At 47.4% G+C, this 13,209-nt stretch overlaps 5 protein-coding genes across 6 annotated transcripts; 1 reads left to right on the forward strand and 4 right to left on the reverse strand.

Moving 5' to 3' along the window:
- Positions 1-594, reverse strand: E1B28_002282 (uncharacterized protein; the record flags this gene model as incomplete). The annotated part of the gene is made up of 3 exons (XM_043159190.1): positions 1-130; positions 181-346; positions 399-594. The coding sequence occupies 3 exons, from the start codon at positions 592-594 to the stop codon at positions 1-3; spliced, it is 492 nt and encodes a 163-aa protein (XP_043002789.1).
- Positions 595-1,327: 733 nt separating this feature from the next.
- Positions 1,328-2,117, reverse strand: E1B28_002283 (uncharacterized protein; the record flags this gene model as incomplete). The annotated part of the gene is made up of 2 exons (XM_043159191.1): positions 1,328-1,663; positions 1,719-2,117. The coding sequence occupies 2 exons, from the start codon at positions 2,115-2,117 to the stop codon at positions 1,328-1,330; spliced, it is 735 nt and encodes a 244-aa protein (XP_043002790.1).
- Positions 2,118-2,253: 136 nt separating this feature from the next.
- Positions 2,254-5,632, reverse strand: E1B28_002284 (uncharacterized protein). Of its 2 annotated transcripts, XM_043159193.1 has the most exons (11): positions 5,542-5,632; positions 5,251-5,477; positions 4,555-5,196; positions 4,318-4,500; positions 4,119-4,265; positions 4,043-4,067; positions 3,899-3,989; positions 3,642-3,842; positions 3,415-3,577; positions 3,162-3,352; positions 2,254-3,088 (listed from the first exon to the last, which is right to left on the reverse strand). In XM_043159193.1, exons 3-11 carry the CDS (start codon positions 4,751-4,753, stop codon positions 2,294-2,296), a joined length of 1,995 nt encoding a protein of 664 aa, XP_043002792.1. In that variant the 5' UTR covers positions 4,754-5,196; positions 5,251-5,477; positions 5,542-5,632; the 3' UTR covers positions 2,254-2,293. The 2 variants fall into 2 exon arrangements, with proteins under 2 accessions (XP_043002792.1, XP_043002791.1); XM_043159192.1 differs by lacking the exon at positions 5,542-5,632 and having other exon boundaries at positions 5,251-5,502.
- Positions 5,633-5,853: 221 nt separating this feature from the next.
- On the forward strand, positions 5,854-9,619 carry E1B28_002285 (uncharacterized protein). Its single transcript, XM_043159194.1, has 14 exons — positions 5,854-5,944; positions 6,006-6,194; positions 6,287-6,861; positions 6,914-6,997; positions 7,054-7,234; positions 7,286-7,349; positions 7,406-7,853; positions 7,911-8,123; positions 8,185-8,339; positions 8,402-8,505; positions 8,566-8,990; positions 9,052-9,272; positions 9,335-9,418; positions 9,487-9,619. Exons 3-14 carry the CDS (start codon positions 6,632-6,634, stop codon positions 9,513-9,515), a joined length of 2,238 nt encoding a protein of 745 aa, XP_043002793.1. The 5' UTR covers positions 5,854-5,944; positions 6,006-6,194; positions 6,287-6,631; the 3' UTR covers positions 9,516-9,619.
- A 386-nt stretch (positions 9,620-10,005) lies between these two features.
- Positions 10,006-12,994, reverse strand: E1B28_002286 (uncharacterized protein). The gene is made up of 22 exons (XM_043159195.1): positions 12,910-12,994; positions 12,780-12,840; positions 12,369-12,720; positions 12,301-12,314; positions 12,145-12,249; positions 12,080-12,089; positions 11,995-12,012; positions 11,914-11,939; positions 11,833-11,858; positions 11,739-11,773; positions 11,665-11,689; positions 11,594-11,605; positions 11,521-11,536; positions 11,426-11,465; positions 11,271-11,371; positions 11,156-11,215; positions 11,065-11,092; positions 10,946-11,003; positions 10,867-10,891; positions 10,618-10,810; positions 10,471-10,559; positions 10,006-10,394 (listed from the first exon to the last, which is right to left on the reverse strand). The coding sequence occupies exons 3-22, from the start codon at positions 12,525-12,527 to the stop codon at positions 10,352-10,354; spliced, it is 1,083 nt and encodes a 360-aa protein (XP_043002794.1). The 5' UTR covers positions 12,528-12,720; positions 12,780-12,840; positions 12,910-12,994; the 3' UTR covers positions 10,006-10,351.
- Positions 12,995-13,209: the final 215 nt, after the last annotated feature.

Raw genomic sequence — 13,209 nt, forward strand, 5'->3', positions numbered from 1 at the left:
TCAATTTGTGGCGAAGGTGAAGCAAGCCGAGGTAGACAAGACTGTAGAAACAGGATTCTTGATCATCTCCCCTGTCCTGAACACTGAGTTCATCACGAAGCAGGCGTATAGAGAAGAATTGAGGGGTACCCTAGAATTGCAAAAGTCAATGTGGTGTCTCAGAAATATAAACAAACTTACAGAACGTCGTCAACAACTCGGTCAAGGTCCAGTGCATGGTCATAATCGATAAGCAACCCCCTACGAACATGAATGCCCTTTGTTTCATCTTCAAGTTCCATAAGTATATTTCCAGGTGATATATCCCTGTGGAGAATGTGGAGCTTGTCATGAAGCCAGGAATGTGCTGGAGTTTGTTCAGATGCTATTTAAAAACAAATTGCAGACGAGAAACTCACCCTCCATAGCATCTGCAGCTGCAGTCAACAAGCTTTTACAATTGGTGAAGTTCTGTACGCTGCAGCCCACTTCCCTAAGGATTATCCGATGGCCAATCAAACAAACAGGCTCCTGGATGTGAGTGCAAATCCAGGGCTTTTTCCAGTAGAGGTGTCCTATGGATTCTGTGCCAGGGACATCACCACCAGCTACCATTGTGCACGGCCCACGGGGAACCACCACACCAGCCTTTCTCTTCTCCTCAATACGACAATAGACTTATGCTTCCTTCAGCGTCGTTCGGTAGTTTTGAGAGTGAAAATCCTTCATGAAGTGAATTGTTCCGGTGGTAATGCAGTAAGCGAGCGAGCGACGAGTAGAATGTCCAAAAGGCGAGTATGAGTCTGGATAAAAAACGGGGACACAGACTATGAATTGCTTCCCATCTGTTATCTCAAGCTTGCGAAAGGCCTGACTTCCAATGTCGCGCTTAGGGACCCTTTTCGGATGACCATGCCAGCTGCCCGTAGAAAAACCACTGCATCTGGTGCGAGCCAGATCTGCTTCTTTCTTAGTTGCATAGGAGATCTGAGGATCATGACCGCGTTCTGTGGAGCCCAGCTGCGCAAGACGTTGATAAAAATCGAATATTATATTGGGGTTCTTGGTGTAGTTGAAGCGTTCAGAGACGATGGCGCATGACCGGTCCCAGCGGAGAATTCTGGCGAACCTACCAAAGATGACAAGCTGGAAAAAGTGGGTCCGATATTGAACAGTCATTGCGGCAGCTGCAAGATATGCTAGCTGACCCCGACAAGATATTCCAGCTTTAGTTCGATTCTCAAATCTGTACTGTTTCCAGTGAGTAGCAGGGATACGTTCAACAATCGTCACCTTCTGTGCCATCACCTTAGGAGAAATGGAACCCAGCGGCAACGGTATATCCAGATCAGAAACTCCTGCTGCTGCCGGTTCCTCCTTTCCTTCTCCCTCCTCCTCGTCCAGTTCCAGTTCCTCCCGGGCCTCCTCTTTCTTTCGTCTCCTCTGGATCAACGAATGGATCGCAAGTCACACAAAGCTTGAATTTTGTGTGAGACTCGTGTTCCGTAAAAAAGATATGCTTCCCATGAGGCCCACCCCAAAAGCGTTCCGTCCTGGCGTCAGCAACAGCAACGTCGACACTGAGACCAGCGCAGTTTGGATCGCGTAACAAATGGTTATCATGGTAAAATAGCTTGATCTTCCGCTCATCTTGAGCAGGTGGCCAAGACTGAAGGGCTTTAACCTGGAATGAAAGGGAAAATGAACTCTAAGTACATAACGAGCGAGAAACCACTCACAAATGCTTTGTACATCTTTTCCTCGGTCCCCTTTGAAGCTACTTTTTTCATCATGTCTCGACGATTCTTTGTTGGTGGTTTCCTGGGGGTATCAGGGCTTTTGTAAGGCATGAATTCTTGAAAGAATTCATTCGTTGAAACTGGGCCATAGTAGAGGCCGCTCGTTTCGTACGCGACTTCAAAGCGCTTCGGAGTAGATGGGAAAGCTTTCTCTAGAGTGTAGTATTTTTTACCACGACGAGTTATTGGTGTAGAAACTGATTTGGGAGCTGGAGATGGTTTCGGTAGTTGAGGGTCCACTGTCGTCGTAATTTGAAACTTTTGCAACTTCCCTTGGCGCGAGATGAAGCGGGCCGAGCGGCGCCTCCCAGAATCAACCACTCGCACTCGACTCAGCATTTTGGTACGAAGAATGCTCGGTTTCGAAAGCAGCGTTGCGGCGATGAACTATTATGTGAAAGGGGCTTTAGAGTAAACAACACTGATCGACAACCACCGACATAGCCAGGCGTAGGGCGGTTTCAGTTTACTCAAATTTACGGGCATTGACTTGTATTTCAACGAAGTGATACAAACTAAAGCAATTGCAACGAAAATGCGCTCTCGAACGCGGTGCCAAGCTCCACGTTAAGAACCTTCTTCTCTCCATCATATTCAACCTCCTTTGTCGTGTTCAAATTCGCTTGACCACCGAAATTGACCCCAGACGGCCGCTTTGGAACGCCAAGAATCCTGATCCTCTTAAGTTTAACATTCAGAGGATGTCCGAACTCCCCTGTGATCGTCAACCTCCCATTCCCATATTCCATCGTCAGGAACGTCTGACGGGATTGGCCTATAGACACTCCATCGTCCACATAAAGCTTCCCGTGAGCTACACCATTCTTGTCTGGGGCAATCACGATCTCGAAATCCTTTTTCCTCAACTCATCCGTAATCATCGCTCCCTCCACTCTCAACGGCACCACCGCCCCTCCAACGATATGTACAGGTATCTTTGTAAAGTCCACATTCGTAAGCGTAACGTTGCCGGTTCGCGATTCGGGAACGGGAGCGAAAGTCAAGAAGTCGTAGTATCTTCCTTCAGGTGGTAAATAGATCGTAACCGAGGTGGAGTTTTCTTCGGTTACCGGAGAAACGAGGATGGAGCTGCCGTAGAGGAATTGGTGCTCGATTGAGAAGGTGTTGGTGTCGTTGGGGAATCGGTAGAACAGAGGTTGTAAAACGGGTGTGCCGTCGAGTGATGCGGTGTGGAAGGCAGTGTAGATGTAGTCCAAGAGACGATAGCGCATGTCGAGGACGTTCTTTGCGGCTTGGGTAACCAGAGGCCATCTGTAGAACTCTTGTGAGATACTGGTATCTTGGTTGTGCTAAAGGGAAAACAGGGATATGAGAACCGACAAGTACAGAAACACTAGACACAGGGGGTGGAAAGACACTTACATTCCTCATGAACGGATAAAATCCGCCCAACATCGCCCATCTCGCGCATAGAGTCTCAGTCGTGTTGTCCCCAAACCCGCAGATATCACTCCCCACCATCGGTATCTGGTAAATACTTGTGAAGCCCAACATGCCGGCAATACTAAAGCGGTATTGCTCCCATGTGCTAAGATTATCTCCGAGCCATTTGCCTGGAGCAGAAAAGGGAGGTAAGAACACGGAACGTTCATTCGTGAAAAAGTCTTGGACTGACCAACATGACGCCCCGCACCGGCGAAAGTTGAACGAGTGATGACGAGCGTTCGGAGTTCAGGACGACGGTTCAACATAGCAAGGTGAGTTGAGGTAGACATCATAGTACCATACAGATTGTGAACGTCGTATTCCGTGAGGTTGTTGAAATGTGTTGCGTTCACCTAGAACGAGGAGATGTTAAGTGTTAAGATAAGAATGACAACCATCGCGCGATGGTATACCCACAGGAGAAGTGGTGGCGCTCAAGTCGCCGTTCGGTGCAGCGTCCGAAATTGCGTATGGTGGGTCCAGGATGGACCGCTTATTCTTCTTCGTTGCCTTCACGAAGATAGGCGTGTTGATATCCGGAGGTGGAAAAGCCCTAGGAGGTGGAAACTGTCGTTCTCTGGACTGCTCCCAAGGATCAGTGCACGGGAGGTTGCAGAACTAGGAGTTGATGGGAAATGAGTTTCCTTTACTCAGTGAGATAGAAAGAGACGCACACTGGCGGGCTCATTCATATCGATCCAAACACCGTCGATGTCCAGACCTTCCGTTTCATTGAAGAAGAGTTCAAATTCCCCGTTCCAAAAGCTAGACCAGATATCCATCAGTTGCCGCCTCGTGTGCGAGTGGGATTGACGTACTCTTGTACCTTGGGATGGAACCAGTCTGATGTACTTATGATCAGTAAGGAGAAGAGCGTCAAGCAAAGTGCTTTACCTGGCCAAACTGATGGTCCCGGCCAGACAACACCAATAACAACACTTCCATTTGGCCATTTCAAAAATATATCCGTCTCGATGCCGCGGTCGACCGGAGCATACCCTTCGTTGGGGAAGTAACCGAGGGCAGGGTCCACCATTACAACTGAGTAGACAAGAATTAACACAAGTCCACTTCCCATTTAGGCTCGACTTACTGTACTTCTGCCCGTTATCATGCAAGTGATCGACTATCTCGCGCATTCGAGATAAAGGGAAATAATCAGGATCAAGGGTGAAGACACGCCGTCTATCCATGTAGTCTATATCGGTCCACATTGTTTCCAATGGAATACCTGCGGCCGAATAGTTTGTTATGACACCAGCAACGTCGACAAAGTCTGCAAATAAATTATGAAGTTGGAGCCCCAGCGCAAAGGTAATATGATACATACTTTGATAACCGAATCGACATTGATGGAGCCCAAAACTCCAGTATGGCACCTCAGCGGGAGCGCCAGCAATCTTAGCATATTCTCGGGAAACCTCCAGAGGGTTGGATCCGGCGAAGAAGTAAAAGTCCAGGACACCACCGATAACGTTGTACTCGATTGACGTTACACCTGGTTGTGTGTCATTGATCTTGATATCCATGCCGTTCGAACTTAACAAGAAAACCCCATGGGTACCCGTTAGCCGGTGCTCGAAGTAAACAGGATGGTTGCCGTAGAGGTTGGTACCAGTGGGAATACCGTATGAATCCCTGCTCCAAAATGTCCTGGTGAGGTCTCTGGTGGGTAATCTGAATGTCTCTGTGTGTTCTCCGAGACCGTAGATGTTAGCATCTGCTGGGGAGCCGGAAGATTTGATTCGGAGATACTGAGGCTCAAAGATCAGAGGATGCCCAGCGGAAGTGGCAAACAGGGTTTCGTTGGTCCCAACTCGTGAAATGTTGAACAAGAATGGCGTCGTGGTGTATGTGAATTGTATGTTCGGATTGAGGGTCGAATTACCGCTTTGAGGGCGAGGGAAAACACTTTCAGGAACTTCATATCGTGGTTGTAGCGGGTCGATGATTTTGAGGTGGATTCGATTATCTGTGGAGCAGGGGTAAGAGATGAAACACTTCACAAGTTTAAAAAGCGAAATACCGCTTTCATATGCCACCTGAAGTCTCAGCTGCTGAAGATCCTTTCCAAACACATTACAAGGTGTACCTGCGAGAACCAGGTCTGCAGAGATAGTCCTCCCATTGGTGCTGGTCGTGACATTCACGGCATTGTAGCCTGGACACGAATCAAGTCGAGACGGTTCCACATATTCTGCATGCACGAGAACACCGCAAAGTACATGGAAGGCAGAAAGAGCCTTTACCCAGCTACGTGTCCGCATGGCCGTCAGTATAAACTCGAACCAAAAGAAATTTTGAATTTATAGCACACCTGAGCTACGGAAGGCCGCCAGAGACGTAAGAGGACCATAAGGCTCGCAAAGGTCCAGAAATAAGATGACGTTCTGAGGCTGTCTCATGACCGGTGAACCATGAAAGCGGGTAGACGTAGCATGCAATATCCAGGGGTTGCACTCATTGTTGACATTGTTGCTGACATCGTGGAGAAGAGGAAAACGGGAGACCGCAAGGCACATGGCAGTAGTTGTAGGAGTCGACGCGGGAACCCTTTGAATTTTGAAGCTCGCAGGTAGATTGCTGCGGCTGTTGCGGGTCAAGTCAGTCTCCTGCAGCCTGAGGTTGGCCTGGGGTTGTACAACGTGTCCATCACCGAGGAATCACACCAATATAATTCGATTCTTATTTTCCCCACGAAATGGGTATGGAGGATGTTGGTAAGTATTTACTCTTTTGACCACGTACCATTTGGATCGCCCTCGATTGCAGCATGAAAAGGACTTGTGGCAAAGAGAGGCTGAGTATTACGCATGGTGCCCGTGGACCTGCCCTGAACCAGTGACCACCGATCCACCGTTATCCACCTCAACGTCGATGATCTGGTCCTCATAACATTTTCTCCCTCTCTCTGCCCTGCACAATGAATCTATCAAGAAGTCGGCGGTATTTCTGCAAATTTCAAAGAAGGTGCGTTGGGCTCAATTCATCGATTTCTTGGGGTCTTGGGTCTTGGCTTTTCTTAGTAATTGATCCTGACGCCTGCCACGTTTGTTTACTAGCGCTTCAGGATACGAAGATAGACTCTAATGGAGCAGTGGGAGCGAGAGGCCTGGTGACTGAACTGTATCATATTTGCGTCAGTGTTCGTCAGTGTTCGGGTTTTTCGGGTACCTGTGCAGCTGTTCTGCTCTTCTCATCCCTTCTCATCCATCTTCTATTGTAATTATTGACGAGTTAATTGCTTGTTTGGTTCAGCCCTACGATACCGGAATCTTTTCGGCTAACATACCCTAACGCGGTTAGCTGGACTTTCACTTGACAAATCGATCGCTTGTCTTCATCCGTCCTTCATTCCCCATAACGCGCGGAGCTAGCCTCGGCTTAACACTTGCACCCCGACCACCATGTTCGAAAGCGACCCACCCTCAGGAGTCACCTTTCAGCATCAAGACAAGCTCCCCAAGTTACCAATTCCTTCCTTAGAAGACACATGTAAACGTTATCTCAAAGCGCTTGAAGGTCTTCAAGATGAGGAGGAACATATGAGGACCCAGCTCGCCGTTCAGGACTTCCTGGAGAAAGACGGACCGATACTGCAGCAAAAACTGAAGGAGTATGCTAAGGACAAATCTAGGTGAGTATGGTACTTATCGCCCAATTCTACACCTTATTGAAAATGTCGTCAGTTACATCGAAGAGTTTTGGTACGAGTCGTACCTATCTCATAGCGATCCTGTCGTGCTGGCTCTCAATCCCTACTTCGTTCTGGAGTATGTGTCTTGAACCTCTTCTCATCTCATTTTCTGCTGAACATCTACCGCATTAGAAACGACCCGACCCCGGATAGAGGTTCTCAACTACCAAGAGCAGCGTCATTAATTGTCTCGTCACTCGGCTTCATTCATGATCTACGGGCTGGCATACTGCAACCAGACACCATTCGTGGCCTTCCGCTCGACATGGACCAATATACCCGGTTGTTCGGTACTGCAAGAATTCCGACGAAGGTAACTCATCCATTCTCTATCCATAGTCGCAGTAACCAATCGCTCTCGCAGAAAGGATGCAGAATGGAGGTAGCAAATTCTCACCACATTGTCGTGTTACGCCGGGGACAGTTTTGTGCGTTCTGTTTTTCCTCTCTCCCTCACGCTACAACATCTCACACTCCTGTCCAGATTGGTTCGCAGTTATGGACGAGAATAATCAGCCTTTGCTCACTGAGCGTGAAATCATTCGCAACCTTCAAGCTATTGTCAACGACGCCGACAGATGGTCACGACGCGAAGTAGCTCAAAACTCAGTGGGCGTACTCTCAACCGAGAACCGCAAAACATGGTCGAAGATCCGGACAACGATTTCTTCAGAGAAACACAACGCAGACTGTCTTGAGATGGTCGACAAGGCGTTGTTCATCGTCTGCCTTGACGACAACGCGGATTTGAAGGACAATCTAGGTCAACTATGTGCAAACTTCCTTTGCGGTACATATGGACTTGAAGACGGGGTCCAAGTGGGCACATGCGTCAACAGATGGTATGATAAGCTTCAGATCATCGTGTGTAGTGATGGTGCGGCGGGGATCAACTTTGAGCATACCGGTGTAGATGGCCATACTGTACTAAGGTACGTGATAAATCTCTTTAATGTACACGGGTCCCGTTGATCTCGCCGGGTTTGCAGATTTGCCGCCGATATTTTCACGGAGGGATTGATGCTACTCGCGCGTTCAATCAATCCATCTGCACCTACATTGTTCCACGCTTCGCTTTCGCCATACGCCAAGTCGTACAAGCCAGCTAAAGGAGAGAAGAAGCCGGAACGTAAAGATGCTATGGATACTGCACCCAAGAAGCTTGACTGGAACCTTACGCCCGAGCTTCGTGTTAACATCAGGTACCGTCCTCCGCATTCCGTCGTGGGTTGATTTCACGTGCTGACGAAGTACGAATGTTAGGTTCGCAGAGACCAGACTCAGCGACTTGATATGTCAGAATGATTGTGAAGCACTGGAGTTCAAAGGATACGGGAAGAATTTTATCACAAGTCACGGTTTTAGTCCCGATGCCTTCGTACAAATGGCTTTTCAGGCGGCTTATTTCGGGCTCTACGGTTAGTTCAATTCCTGTTTTTTCCGAGATGGCACCTCACGAGCAGCGTACTTACATCTCTAGGTCGAATTGAATGTGTCTACGAGCCGGCGATGACTAAGGCATTCCTACATGGGCGCACGGAAGCGATAAGATCCGTCCAACCCGAGAGTGTCAATTTCACCAAGGTAAGAACCTCGTGAATAGCTATCAAGTGCGAATTCACCCTCATCTCGATAACCTTGTAGACTTTCTACTCCGATGCCTCTGTTTCGGAGAAAGTCGGCGCTCTCCGTAAAGCCTGCGAGAGACACGTCAAATTGACCAAAGAATGTAGTCAAGGTCTCGGACAAGATCGGCATCTTTACGCGTTATACTGTCTTCAACGACGGATGAACGATGGTTCTCTCGATTCGCCTGATACGGCAGGGTCAAGCGATGAAAACGAAAGCCTCTCGGACGGTTCTCCGAGGTCTGACATATCGGAGGTTGCCAGGAGAATTCGGAAGATGACGCCTAGGATCTTCACTGATCCTGGCTGGGAGTTGTTGAACACATCGATCTTATCGACTTCGAACTGTGGAAATCCCGCGTTGAGGCTGTTTGGATTTGGGCCTGTCTCCCCGGACGGGTTCGGAATTGGGTATATCATCAAGGATGAAGCGCTTTCTGTGTGAGTTGGCTCGCTATACTCAAAAAAAGCTGTTTGTGTGCTTACTACGTCTTATACATAGCTGTGCATCATCAAAACATCTACAGACGAGAAGGTTCCTTGATACGCTCAAAGGATACTTGTACGATATTCAGAGGACGATAAGTCAGTTACACCGAGCTGCAAATGAGCCTCCGACGCCATTTGTCGATCATGCTGGCATCTTGAGAGATTCGAAAACGGGTAGACCGGTCAATGGGTCTAGTTCGGATGACGATGACGATTATGAAAGTATTGTTTTGCGTAAGAAGGTCCCCTTCTTTCGCCATGCTTTTATACTGATCTCTTTGAATATTCCTTTTCAGCTGAATATTCCTTCTTTGGGAGCGCTGACGTCGAACTTGTGGACAAGAGGAAGCGGAAGGGAGCGAGAGGGTATTCTAATATCGGTACGTTTTCTTCACGCTTGGGAAGTTGAGGGCATTATTGGGTTCTGAGGTTTGTTTATTTTTTACAGGCAAAGTCATTCCAATTGCTGAATACTGAGGCACGGGGGTTGGCTGAAGATTCCGGTGTCTGGACCGATTTTAATCATCTTTTTGTACGTTATAAATCTGTAATAGGATTCTGGATGAAGATAAAAACCCGTCATGTGTGTAAGTACCTAAGCGCACAGTTAAGGCTCGAATAGCGCTCGGACCCGCTCAATCATCACTTTCTTTATTAAATGTAATCGATGGTAATACCATCATCAAAACGAACGACCAAATCCTGGTAGCTCGATCGATCTCGGCTTAAGTATTTACATACCAACGTACGTTGGGTCCTTCTGCATCTCACGGGGTCCTTCGAAGGATGTAAACCCCTCATAGTATACAGCCTAAGTAAATTATAATTATACTGAACCTCAATTCATTCCGGCCTTCTGGACAAAGTACTATAGGGTCTCTCGCGCAATCCCTTGGCGTGTATACGCATCCGTTGTGTGCATTCGACATCGACTTTTTGAGCAGCTTCAGCTTGAAGCGACGAGTCAGAGGGAAAGAGAAGGAATGATATAAGATTTATCAAAATCCAGCAGGTTACGTCAAAGAATTAGTACAACCCGAAACGAGTAAATGTTAGGTAGTGTAATAAAGGAGTGTGTGATAGCTGGAGATCCATGAGCTTCTGAAAGAATGGGTCCTTAAAAGATAATGGTACATATGCTACAAATCCGAATTGAGGGACTCGCGGAATTTTTGAATTCTGAATTCTGAATGGCAAAGGTATTCTTCTCCTGAATATGTACCGTGGGTCTCCCGGGAGATTTTGTGGCGAAAAGAATTGAACCTAAAAAATTCTTTGGAGTGGGAAACGGTATCATATGGCTTCACCGTATTCTAATCTGATATTAATAATAATATGGCTTCACCGTATTCTAATCTGATACGTCACAAAGGACAGGAATCATGGAATTCAGCACCCGGCGGCAGAATCAACTGGAACATACATTACTCACTTTTGGAATCTATCCATTTGCGATTGTGTGGATTGTGATTGCGAATGGTAGGAGCTGAACGGTGCCTCCGAGTATGCCTCCGAGTATGTCTGCAGGAATTTAGCATTAGCATCATGCGACGGCGTGAAAGCAGAAACGAAAAAATACCACGGATGTTATTGCAACTTTCGAAGGCGTAAAGGCAGCCTCCCACCCATCCATATCGTTCGGTCCCATGCTGGGCAAACGGGTTCCGAGATGGAACATATTGGTATTGTTTTCTGGATCGTTGCTTCCCCCTTGCCTCTCAGTGCCTTGTCTGTCGGTACCTTGACCTCGGACAACTCGGCGAGTATTCAAACTAGAGTGGTTGCGTCAGTTTGAAGCATGCGGGTAAAAGTAAAAATCAGGGCGTACGTTGCCATGAAAGAAATTGCATAGACTACGGGTAGGAATCAGTACAAATCACGACATAGGAAGAGTGAAGGTGACGTACACTTGCTGAGGATGAAGAAGGTCGCTATGAAGACCAGGTTGTGCGGATAGAGATTGTACTGGCGGCCGAAAGCGTTTATTTCAGGACTGGATACCGTTGCACAAGAAAGGGCGCCTTACCAAAATTAGAGTCGTCAAGCTGACGGCACTGAAAAGTAACAGAGCGGGAAGACTTCAGTGCGCTCCCATCAAGAAAACCCGCATTACATACCTGGTTATAGCGCCGGTATTGACAGCATACCGCACTAAACTATTCACTAATGTATCCGAGCTATTGGATGATCACCATCAAAAAAGAACACGGGATAAATGGTTCGTTCACGTACTGCCGGTGTCCAGTCCGAAGGCGATTGAGGAAATAGCACAATGCAACTGCGATAGCAGCATCCGTCAAAACGCCGACTCCGAGGGTAACTGATCCAAGAGTCTAGGATAATCACAGTAAGTATTATAGTACGCCAGTCCGTTCTGGACTTGTTACCTGCAATTGGACTGCTTGAAAGACACTTGAGAGCCGGAAGCTAGGTCGAACACGTAAGCTACGTTCGCCAAGTTCAATTAAACAACGAGTCTCACGCTTTCACGGTGTATGCTTAATTCACGATGTCAGTACTACAGAAACATAGGAAGATCATAAAATAGAACATACCCAAAGACAGTGCTATGAGCCGGCCGCCTCATATTAACGACAAGAAAGGATGAATGTAACGGCACGCTCACCCAGTTGACCGAAGACTAAGGACATCTTGACCCGAAGTCAATCTAACGATGAGAGGGTATAAGGTCTGACTTACAAGTATGACAGTTATGACCCAATTGCACTCGCTGACTGCGATAAGAACATAATCTCAGTAGGGAAGAGGCGAGGTATAGGGAATAAAAGCGCACATCTCCATACTCGAAGGGTGAATGAGCTGCAGAAGTCCCAAGAGATGAGAAAGGTGAAGTTCCAGCGAAAGAATCTTTTACCTTTTGACAATGGCACCAACGATATCCTGGAGGACAGGGAACGGTTCTCAGTGGAACTGGTGAGAAATTCGGAGGGCTTACGCCGATCGTTTGCTGTAACTGAATTCGCATGTTTGGGTGGTCAGGGCATCGTGTGCAGCGAATAAGAGAGGGCGCAGAAACTTACAATAAAGGACCTTCGAAGTGTCAGCACAGGGTAGAGAGAGAAAATAAGATAGAAAGACCACGAACCAGGTTACATCGCCTTTCAAGAGCACGAACGGTTTGGCGAAGTTGGTTATTCCGTAATGGTAGATAACGTGTCCTATTAGTGCTTGATCTGAGGTCTCCATGACTCTTCGAGCATTTTTTCAATAATGTGCAAAAACGAGGTTGAATGGTTCGTACAATATAAGAAGAACCTAGGGAAGGAACCTTCTTAGCAACCCACGAGACCAAAAGACGGCCTAACTCACCAGAAACTTGTAAACCCAACGATCCAGCGGGTAGCTCGAGAAGTATGAGAAAACTTGGCTGAGGAGAATGCCATAGATGGTGCAAGCAACCGCAAACCCAACGAGAACCGCCCCCAGAGTGTTGTCGACGGTTGTATCGACGGGAAGCCCCGCAGACATTGTAAAGGTAAGGAAGGAAAGTGAAGGGAGTGGACGCTCAACCTGGGAAAGCGATTGTAATAATAATATTCCATACCCCAGAACCTAGTTCCACATGGATCCCTGTGACAAACGGAGAAACCAATTAAAGAATTAGATTCCTCTTTTTCAGGGCCTCCCGGGAGCGTCAGTGACAGAATGATCAGATGGTTATCTTGAGGGAAATATAAATTTCAGACCATCCTCAGCCCAAACGAGGAGTCTGACACTCACGTTCAACCGCTGAGCCGAACGCTTTTGAAGACCTTGAAAATCCTTACTATCACCGAAGATTCTAGAGCATTCAGCGATTAGTAGGCATGAGTGCTCCGTTTCATATATGAGCAGAAACGGAACAACTTACAGCTGGAACACTCATGACAGGGAGTTGGGCGGGAGGCCGCTCACTAGGGTTGCGTCAGTTTGGTCCACTGGTGGTAAGTTACAGTACAGGTAAGTTACGGCGGGGGTCCGGACGGGTCAGGTAACTTACCGTAACGTAACTAAGGTCACATGATCTCAAATTTTGCCAAATATACGTTATTATTCGCTGTAGCCAAAATTTTCTTCACGCACATTCTCCTCAACTACAATACTATTGAGTACCTAGACAGCAAGGCCAAAGTCTTGTTTTCATTTACTAGTGCAACCACTTCTTCCAAAG

This window comes from Marasmius oreades, chromosome 10 (assembly GCF_018924745.1).
Source record: "Marasmius oreades isolate 03SP1 chromosome 10, whole genome shotgun sequence".
NCBI lineage: Eukaryota > Fungi > Basidiomycota > Agaricomycetes > Agaricales > Marasmiaceae > Marasmius > Marasmius oreades.